We start from the raw sequence: 10,639 nt of genomic DNA, 5'->3' as shown, positions 1-10,639 counted from the left end.
AGAATTTGTACTAGGTGTGTTGAATGTAGTGTAACTGGGTGATACAGTCGGTCAATCTGGCAACCCGTTTATAGCATATAAATAGGCGCTGCAGTGGAGCTCCATGAGTGGGTCGTTTGAAGCACAAAGCAGCTCCTCTGAATAGACTGGGAGCTCCAACACTACAGAATGGCACCGAAGAAGGTCTGTATTATCGGTTCTGGCAACTGGTGAGTACCTGTGTGTGTGAGGGAGAGAAATCTGCACCACACGTTTCACCTTACAATGTCGCCGTTTATAATAGGTTATAAATAAGGAGTGCTGGACGAGTCGCGGAAGAATCGGTTCTTTTCAAACGACTCCTTTGAGACTTTGTGAATTGTTAGGATTATATCCATGACTAACTAACTGAGGAATAATAATTCATTAATTAAGGTTTGTTTTTTCCTATTTATTTTTTTTTTTTACAATTAATGACCTCATTTTTAAATAACAATTATAGTATAAATTGTGTATAAATTAAATATAATATGAGGATTTTATTTACGTCTGGTTATTTGTTTAATTGAGCTTAAAGGTTTTGTACACTATACCTTAGTATGAATTAAGACCTGCTTTGCTACATGATTTGTTATGTAAAAGTCCCTAGTAATTTAATTATAATTATAATAATGCAAAAGAAATTATTTTGCTAATGAGCACTAAATATTTTTATTTATTTTTTATATTTTTCTTTTTTATATTATTCACCAATATAAATAACATTAAATAACGATATAATTACATTGGTAAAATAAAAAATCTCGGTTGTTAATCATTTAAAATGTGATATTTACCATTTGAGTAGAAATTGTATTTAATGTGGTTACTGTGAAAGTCTAAAAGAAACTAAACCAAACGAATCAAAGTTCACGAGTTCGGATCTGAATTGTTTGTTCGGATGAATCGATTCAGTAAAATGATTCCTAGCATTACCCTTTAGATTTACAGTTGCTGAGTAATGCTCAGAGACAGAAGGCATGACTGCACACCCTGACTATAAACCTATCAGCACCCAGTTTACATATATTCCAGTGTCTTTTTACAGGGAAAAGAAAGCTTATGCTGCTAGTGTTTTGTGTTTTTGGATTTTCATGAGTCATATTTGCTGTTTCAAAGTATAGCTGCTTTCTGCGAGAGATCAATGAGGCAGGATGTCAAAGTCTGTCATTGTGTACAAAGAACAGGCATTATGTCTGACACAACACGCTCAGTGTAACACTGATTACACTTGATTAGACCTTTATTTGAAAATAACCCAGTTTTTTTCTTATGTTTGGAACATTTGTTTGTCTATGACAAATAAGCATGGATAGAAATAGATTGATTTTCTAACACATGTCTGGAAAGGCTGAAATTCTTAGCATTACTGCCTCACAGCTCCTGGGTCAGGTGTTCGATCCTGAGCTTGGGTTAATGTCAAGCTGATGTTTTCTGTGTTCTTTCTGCATACATTGGGTTTTCTTCAAGGTTCTCGGATTTCTTCTCACATTGCAAGGATCAATGTAGAAATCTTTTTTTTATGCTAATTATGAGTGAGTTAAAAATCAGTAGGGATGCAAAAGTGTTGTGAATTCCACTTCTTTATTTATTGGAGTAAATTATTAAACGTTGCAAGTAGAAACAAAAAGCTCAGTGTAATTTGTGTGATCTTTTTGGGTATTTGGGTTTATTTATTTATTTATTTATATACCAATATTATATATGTATCCAATATTTCAGTTCCCCAAAGATTTCGTTATTTTTGTGATAGTTGCAGGGTTTTTTTTTTCAGCATTTTTTTTTTCAACTTCTTAAATGGGTCAAATTGCAAGCACATTTAAACTCTCACCAGTGAAGACACATGTAATTACTTTCTATAATAGCTCTACTCATGTTTGACACATAAATCAAAGAGAGCTTTGGCTGAATGTGTGTTATGATGTCACATGACAATTACATTTCTGGCATTTAGCAGACAACCTTATCCAGAGTGACTTACAATTTATTTCAATTTATACAGCTGAGCAATTAATAATTAAGGATCTTTCTCAGGTGCCCAGCAGTGGCAGTTTGGTGGACCTGGGATTCAAACTCATGACCTTCTGATCAATAGTCCAACACTTTAACCACTGAGCTCCCACATCTCTTGACAGCATGTCTTGGCAGCAGGTCTTGACACAGATTTGCAAAAAATCTGTGGTAATTTTTAAAAATTGCAAGCTCCTCCTAATATTGTGGAGTTTGCTTGATTGTGAGTTAATATCAGTGACTAGACAATACTTCAGGGACTGATTTAAATGCAACATTGCATAGTTGCAAAGTTTACATGAAGCATTCTGTGCTCAGGGTGACCATGAATGCAAAATCAAGAATCCCTGCTTAAATTCATGCCTAAGGAAATGGAATTTGATATCAAGTCCCACATTACAGCATATCACATTTCCACACAAGCTTCTAATTCCTAAAATACATTTCAAAATTCTGGGCTGAAATGTTATGTCTCCTTTGATCCATGACCATGCTGCTGAAATGGAGGTAATTATTAAACCCTTCTGCGTTGCATCATGACGTGTGTGAGGTAAACTTGCTACTCTGTGGGTCCAAGACTTGAGGCATTTTTCAGACATTATTTTTGCAAAACCTAGTTTTGAAACAGCTATAAATCACTTACATCTATCATTTTTCTAGACATCTTAAGGACAGTGTTGTGAGGAATAAATTTCCTCATTCTGAAATTTTACAAAAGTATTAACCTAATCAGTCCAAGTCACTTTCATACTTCTTAGTTGATTGGTTTTGTTTATTCTGCTTTTACTATAGACATTTTCCTGCTCTAAGCTGACTGGCATGTTTTTTAACCTGGTCTGTTAGCTGGTTAACCAAAAAGGACATATTCCTGACAAACTTTACTCCAGCGTTAAACTTTGATTCCATGTTCATTAATTTGCTTCTCACCGTTATCCTCTGATTTCTTTGATACACAGGTTGTTTTTACCTCCTGTAGTTTTTTCACCATTCTTAATATCTGCAAGTAAGGTTTGCTGAAGAAGCTTTATAGTCATTTCCTGGACTGGTCATGTCTGTTTTAGGCTCAATTAGTGATTATGAAGCTAATAAAAGGAAATTGCTGCTTATCTGGTTTTAACAGCCCACAGATACAGAGATAGATCACAGATTGATCAGCAAAACATTGGCTGCTGATGACATGCTTGGTAATAATGTAGAATGCAGAGAGAAAAGTAGAGGAGCCTAATATTTCCTCATGGAGACATTGTTTACGATAATGAATAAAGGATCTGCTACCAAAGTCTGTTGGCATCAAACAGAGTCAGGTTGCTTGCACCATATTCTGGTACCGCCATCATCAACATGCAGAAGAAACCGCTATATAATTGTGAGAATGTCATGTAACTGGAAGAAATATTATTATTTATTATGAATTTTTTTTTTACCTATAATGCTTTAATACCCTGGATTGGTTTTATATAACAAACAAATGAATCAACACTCCAGGTACTTTATGATCAAAAGTATGTAGACCATAATAGATTCCAATCTTCTGGGAAGACTTTCGGTTCGATTTTGGGAATTTTTTCCAATTGAGATTGGGCGAGTTACGGTTCATCCAAAAGGTGTTCAGTGGGGTTGAGGTCATGAAATGTGCAAAAAAGGCTTAAAGCTATAGTAAAGAAAAGACATTCTAGACAATCATATGCCTTGAAATTTGTGGTAAAAGCCTGACATATAGGGGCCATGGTCATTATATCGAAAGTCATTCCTTATTATCCCAAAAAGTACACTGGTTACATGTCTCACAGACACTTATATACAATGTCCTAAATCTCATTTGCAATATGTTTTCTTTTCTATTTCATCTAAGTTACTTTTACACCCTGCTCGGTCCACCAAAACTGGTCAGCTAGTGGTGCTTAGGACCATTGTGAGTCAATGCAGGGAGGTTTCATATTGCCAAGATTAAAGGTTTTGTTCATTCACAGGGGTTCTGCCATTGCCAAGATCGTTGGATCCAACACTGCCAAGTTTGCCACATTTGAGGACACGGTGAACATGTGGGTGTTTGAAGAAATGGTGAACGGACGCAAACTCACAGAAATTATCAACACGGAGCATGAGAATGTCAAATACCTACCAGGACATAAGCTGCCTCCTAACGTGGTATGACAGACATGCTTACTGCTCATAATATATCATAAATCCCAAACTACACAGAAATTAAATTGAGTGAGTTAAAAATCCAAGCTTAGCTCCAAGTTATTAAGGGTTAGCGGTCTTTCTTTGTGGTCCAACAGTTGGTCACAGGCAGTTCTGCGTATAAACTTTAAATTAAAGAATGAGTGGTGTCATAACAGGGGGGCACGGTGGCTTAGTGGTTAGCATGTTTGCCTCACACCTCCAGGGTTGGGGGTTCGAATCCTGCTTCTGCCTTGTGTGTGTGGAGTTTGCATGTTCTCCCCATGCCTTGTGGGTTTCCTCCGGGTACTCGGTCCAAAGACATGCATGGTAGGTTGATTGGCATCTCTGGAAAAATTGTCCGCAGTGTGTGAGTGCTTGACTGAATAAGAGAGTGTGTGTGTGTGCCCTGCGATGGGTTGGCACTCTGTCCAGGGTGTATCCTGCCTTGATGCCCAATGATGCCTGTGATAGGCACAGGTTCCCCGTGACCCAAGGATAGTTCGGATAAGCGGTAGAAAATGAATGAATGGGGTCATAACCTCCTTTACTATGAAAGACATGGAGAAATGGAAAATCCATAGAAAACATAACGTTTCATCCTTTACCTGTCTTAACTCGTATTTAACTTATGTATTACAAATGAAAGAGCATCTACTACACTAAATGCTAATGAGAAAGCTATAAGTGGCTTTATGTTTCCATTAGCATGATCATGCTAATTAGCAGCAGCATTTAAGGCAGTCGAATAGTAACTAGCAATAGCTTATACAGTAGGTGAACTGAAAATCCAGCTGAGGTGAAAGCAACTTGAACCTTCATCCTGATATCTTTTATACTAACGAGCAAAGATAAAAGCAAAGTAACATTATGACAGCTAGTGCTATCCTTAAACAAAATGGTTCATCTGGTTTTATATGTGTAGGAGGGAGTATACGTTTTTTAAAAAGTCTTTACCCTCTTAGGTCTGATAATAGGCTAGTGAGTGGGAACAGGCTACAACTGCACAACTATAAAACCGAATACATGAATTAATAAACGTCTCAGTCCCCTGCTGTTATTTGGAGAGTGTGAGTTTAAAAATTGTGCTGGTCATCTTTAGTAACATGGTGACCCAGGGCTAAAATTGTTTTCAACAGGAAATTTACATTACAACAATCTTGGTCTGAAAACACTTCAGTTATGTTGATTGTCTCAAAAACAAAATCTAAAGTAAACTAAACAGATTTTGAAGGAATATTATGTATATTACTGTAGTATAAAGTCTACATTATCTATATTACTCCTCATTTATCTGATTTACAGTTTAATATGCTAAATATTCAGGCTAAACACGTTTGAACTACTGCTCTTTGCTCGAAAAACAATTATTTAAGTTGTACATTTGTTCTCTTTTCCAGGTGGCTGTTCCAGATCTATTAGAAGCTGTGAAAGGTGCAGACATTCTTATCTTTGTAATCCCACACCAGTTTGTAAAGAGAACTTGCGACACAATCAAAGGTCACATCAAGTCGGATGCGGTGGGCATGTCCCTAATCAAGGCAAGCGCTCACACTGTCATGTGGAATTTCTTATCTCACTTATTGTGTGGTATTTAAAAAGAATTGCCAACAGATTTTATTGAATTCAATGATGCTTTGATTTGAATTTACATTTTTCTACATGAAAGTGAAAGATACAGAATTGTGCTTTTACTCCAGTGGTATAGTTCATCCTTTACAATTAGGGATTCATGATCTAATGATCTAATGTTTGCTGTAATGTTGTAATGTAATGTTGTTCTGTGTAAGGTAGTGTATCTGACAGCTAGATTTTAAAGTTGTCCAACATGACATGTTTTCTAGGCTGATTGGCATCTCTAAATAGTCTGTTGTGTGTGTGTGTCTCTGTCTGTGATAGACTGACATCCTGTCCAGATGCCAGTCTATCACAGGGTGTACTCTGCCATGTGCCCTGGGTCTCCTGGGATGGCCTCTAGGTTCACCATGACCCAGTAGGATAAGCAGTGTAAAGAATGGATGGGATGGGATTTGAATTTAGAAGGTGGAAATATTAAAACTGTAGAGCACATCTTTTAGGTCAGTATATAACATACCATAAATAAATATGTAAAAGACCTACCAAGCCTTACACATTTTGTGTAGGAGCTAAACATCAGACTATGTTGGAATATACTCCAAAATACACCAAAAGAGGTGTCCATTTTTCATGATACAAATGGCAAATGAGTCAGTTGACATTTGTGCAGCTGTTTTCAATCTTCTCCTCTTCCTCATTTTACACTAATAATGGTTTGGTTCATGCTTAAAATGCTTGGAAGATGCACTGAAAAACCCTTCAGCTTTTCCAGGATCTTATAGCACTCAGCTACATTGTTCATTCTTTTTGGTTTTTACTTACTTTTGTTCTGTTACCTGCTCCAGGGTGTTGATGAGGGTCCAGATGGGTTGAAACTCATTTCTGATGTCATCAAGGAGAAGCTGGGTATAAATATGACTGTGCTAATGGGAGCCAACCTGGCCAATGAGGTGGCTGAGGGCAAATTCTGTGAGACCACAATTGGTAAGTAAGCAAAAATGTCCATTAAACATGAAATTCTTGAATAATTGGCAAAATATCTGTGCTATATGTATAAACCACTTCAGGATGTGCTGTTATAAGAAAATAATCAATGGTAATCAACTATACTATAAGACCACCCCAGTCTAGACTATTTTCCTATTATAGCACACCAAGAAGTGTTTTATTTATCAATACACAATATCTAGCTAGTGCATTGGTGTAGGATTTGGTGTACTAATTTGTGTCAAACCCATCAGGCTGTAAAAGTAAAGAACACGGGCCACTGCTGAAGGAACTCATGCAGACAACGAACTTTCGGGTTACAGTAGTGGAAGAGTCAGATGTTGTAGAGATTTGTGGAGCTTTGAAGGTAACCTTGATTGATTCACCTAAACTAGGGAATTTAGAAAATCTATCTGTGCATGGTTGTATATAAACAAGATGTAATTTTAAAAGACCAGACAAACAGGAAGTTATGGGTATGGAATTTCCTTCCAGAACATTGTGGCAGTTGGCGCAGGTTTCTGCGACGGACTTGGCTTTGGTGATAACACCAAAGCAGCTGTAATCCGTTTGGGTCTGATGGAGATGATTGCTTTTGCACGGATCTTCTGCACATCCAGTACTGTCTCCCCTGCCACCTTCCTGGAGAGCTGCGGTGTTGCTGACCTAATCACTACCTGCTATGGAGGTCGCAACCGTAAAATCGGTGAGGCTTTTGCCAAAACCGGTAAGGTAAGTCATGTCTGTTGTTACTTGGCTTCTAATTATTGGTTACTTTCACTGGATATCTGTCTGGTGCCTGATTGGGAAAAATATGTGATCCTGCCATCCTTAGTCAATTGAAGAGCTGGAGAATGAGATGCTGAATGGGCAGAAGCTTCAGGGTCCAGCCACTGCAGCTGAAGTGAACCACATTCTCCAACACAAAAACCTGGTGGACAAGTGAGTGTCCATGTAACTCATCAATAAGCAAAAACATCCATAATGAAGCCACTACCAGGCTGTGTTTTGAAAAATCAGACTCTTACCTTGGGTATCTCCAACACGTGTCTTATGGTTCTTCCTACAAGCAGCATTTTGTCGATTTGAATTTATCGAGATGTGGTCTTGATCGAACTCCAAACAAACCTCATTGCAATTTGGTTGACTTTGATTGAACATAACTGCAGGCAGTGAATCAAACATGCCATGTATTTTTCTGAAAAGCAAGCTGCTAAGATGACACAGTGGTAAGGGAATAGCCAGTGGAATTTTGCATATTCTCACTGTGTCCATGTGGGTTTTCTCTGGGCACTCTGGTTTCCTTCATCCATCCAAAAACACGGATAAGCTAAATGACCCAAGTTGTGAATAAGTATGTGACTGTGTGCATGGTGCCTTGCAATGAATGTCTAGATGGTGCCTTGGTTTTTTTGGACTGCTGTCCCATCCAGGGTGCATTCCAAACTTTTTTATTTTTAAAAACATTTTTATTGCTCCTTTAGAAAACAATGGCCCAATGCAGGTTTTGATGATTTGCGGTCTTGATTTTGACCCTGCCTTGCTTTCAATTGGATTTGATATTGACAAAACTTTGACCAATTTAATACCTGATCTAGGCTATTCTGGACTGGTGTACCATTCAGGGTGTATTTCTGAGTAGGTATGTGGTAGCCTAGTGGTTAAGGTGCTGGACTACTAATCGGACTACCCTAACCCCAGAAGTTTGATTCCCACGTCCACCGAGCTGCCACTGCTGGGCCCCTGAGTAAGGCCCTTAACCCTCAATTGCTTTGTTTTTAAAAAAAGGAGATCAAATTTAAGTCTCCCTGGATAAGGGCATCTGCTCAATGCTGGAAATGTAAATGTAAATGTATTCCTCACTTGGCTCAGTCTTGGGCATTGATTTTACTAGTATTGGTCTTAATTGCTTCTCCTTAAAAATCTAGCCTAAACACTGGGCACATGAATGCATAAATCCAACTAGCTGAAGTACAAACTTGGCCAATATTGACTCGGTCATGCTTACATTTGGACTCGACTCGAGCGTGGCTGACCTGGTTTTTGAGATGTCTTGGATTTGCATCTTTGTCCGCTGACAGTTTACATTAATGCATAGTGTAAATGATGTTAAATACATCTATTTTTTGTTTTTCTATTTTTAAGTGGTAATACTTATCTTTCTTATGATATATTTGTAACATATTTAACTATACTGATGTTCAGATTTACCACTTTCCCTGTTTTGCTGTACAGTATATTTATTGTCCTTTTCAGATTTCCTCTGTTCAACGCAGTGTATCAGATCTGCTTCCAGGGCCATCCAGTGAAAGAGTTCATCAGCTGCTTGCAGAATCACCCAGAACACATGTAACTCATTGACCATCCTGTAGCATGATAAGGTTTGTCTACTTAAAAAGCTACTACTAATCTAGTTGGGGAGTTGGGGCTGTCTTTACCGTGCCTATATTTGTAACTGAGGAAAGAAGAATCTGAACTAGGGCTAACCTGAATGTCTGAACTTCTAAATCACCCTGTCTATGTTGTTAAGAAAGATTTTAACCTATGAATTTTTTTTTTGTAAATGTTTCTTAACTGAGATATGTACTAACTGTATTCATGCAGCTTCTCGTGAGTGAGTAAGCTGCTTTGTAACAAAACTGTGTGCACTGACAGAATCTAAAGGAGTGTGGATTTAAGTGCCTTAATTGTTTTTTACCTGAATATTCATCCTGCTCAGTTATTTGTTTTCTGTTCAAGGCGAAACATTAAAAGTAACTACACACTAATACAAAGTGTACATCCCTGCTTTTACAATCTGGTTTATTTTTGATTCCATGTGTATTATGGCTCCAAACATAAAATACTGTCATTTTGAAAAAAATTATTTAAACTGAATCGGTTCCAGTTTATTTGTTCATATGAGCTTTATATCATGATGTATGCAGTTTGATGGTAAACAATTGAACATTATTAACTCATGTATGTAACTTTGACTGTGTGCATGCACTCAGATACACACACTCCAAGCATGACATACGATTCTTGCTCCACATGCCCTCGGGTGTCACCCAAAACTCTTCACCTTTAGCAGCTCCAAGCTTCATCCTTTGACCTTTGTTAGTCACGACGAAGCACTGAAGCACTGTACATGTAGACCTGGTACTGGGATAATACGTTTTCTTATACATCCTTCTTATGTTTACAGATTATTCACACTTCAGATGAACAAATATATAACTACACAGTAACACTAAATAAATCTCATTATTATTATAGCTTTTCTCTTCTGCACTATAATTAACATGTTTGCATAAGCTTCCACTGCCTCCAACTTAAACCTTTCTACATTATTATTAGTAAAACATAAATAAATAAAAAGAGAGAAATAAAAAATGTGATTGCTTAAGTATTCACCCCATTGAGATAAGATAAGATAATACAGAAATTAGTTCTGGTAGAACTTGTTACCATCAGTCACAGTTTTGTACAAAACTAAAAAAGAAACACATGACCTCAAGTGTAATGGCGTAATACGTCTTTTCAGCGATCTTCAGTGAAGACCGAGGAGCTATCAAACATGTCTGGGACAAAGATTTTGATCGTGGAAAAATATAATCACAGCTGAGCCATGATTTTTTTTTTAAAACACAATTTAATGGTGCACTTTGGTATGTTTACAGGTTAGTAGCCCATGCAACAAATGTTAGTGAGCATCTAGATATGCAACCAGTGTAATGTCATAAAATTCAGGTTAAGTCCATTTTAGTAACCTGGGTAAAAGTTTAAAGTGGTGAATACTTAAGTAAATAGATCATATGTGGATAAAAAATCAATGCGTGTAATATTTATAAGTGAATCCTAACTAATAGTATCAATGTGTATCCAATCTATTTGACTGTAA

General features: G+C 37.2%; 1 protein-coding gene across 2 annotated transcripts; it reads left to right on the top strand.

The window, feature by feature from the left end:
- Positions 1-51: 51 nt before the first annotated feature.
- Positions 52-9,712, top strand: gpd1b (glycerol-3-phosphate dehydrogenase 1b). 2 transcript variants are annotated; one of them, XM_060858382.1, is made up of 8 exons: positions 52-209; positions 3,999-4,176; positions 5,592-5,723; positions 6,606-6,753; positions 7,011-7,123; positions 7,252-7,488; positions 7,592-7,698; positions 9,013-9,712. In XM_060858382.1, the coding sequence occupies exons 1-8, from the start codon at positions 169-171 to the stop codon at positions 9,107-9,109; spliced, it is 1,053 nt and encodes a 350-aa protein (XP_060714365.1). In that variant the 5' UTR covers positions 52-168; the 3' UTR covers positions 9,110-9,712. The 2 variants fall into 2 exon arrangements, with proteins under 2 accessions (XP_060714365.1, XP_060714366.1); XM_060858383.1 differs by having other exon boundaries at positions 82-183.
- The last annotated feature ends 927 nt before the right edge of the window (positions 9,713-10,639 follow it).

This window comes from Tachysurus vachellii, chromosome 22, assembly GCF_030014155.1.
Source record: "Tachysurus vachellii isolate PV-2020 chromosome 22, HZAU_Pvac_v1, whole genome shotgun sequence".
Taxonomy (NCBI): Eukaryota; Metazoa; Chordata; class Actinopteri; order Siluriformes; family Bagridae; genus Tachysurus; species Tachysurus vachellii.
Note: the sequence above shows the minus strand (reverse complement) of the source record. Positions and strands in the feature narration are given on the sequence as shown.

What these genes read in the sequence shown, in the direction of transcription:
- gpd1b (XM_060858382.1), top strand. Translation starts at nt 169, where the DNA reads ATGGCACCGAAGAAGGTCTGTATTATCGGTTCTGGCAACTG. An exon ending in CGGATGCGGTGGGCATGTCC is followed by an intron (nt 5,724 to 6,605) that starts CTAATCAAGGCA and finishes TTGTTCTGTTAC; the next exon opens with CTGCTCCAGGGTGTTGATGA. An exon ending in ATTCTGTGAGACCACAATTG is followed by an intron (nt 6,754 to 7,010) that starts GTAAGTAAGCAA and finishes CAAACCCATCAG; the next exon opens with GCTGTAAAAGTAAAGAACAC.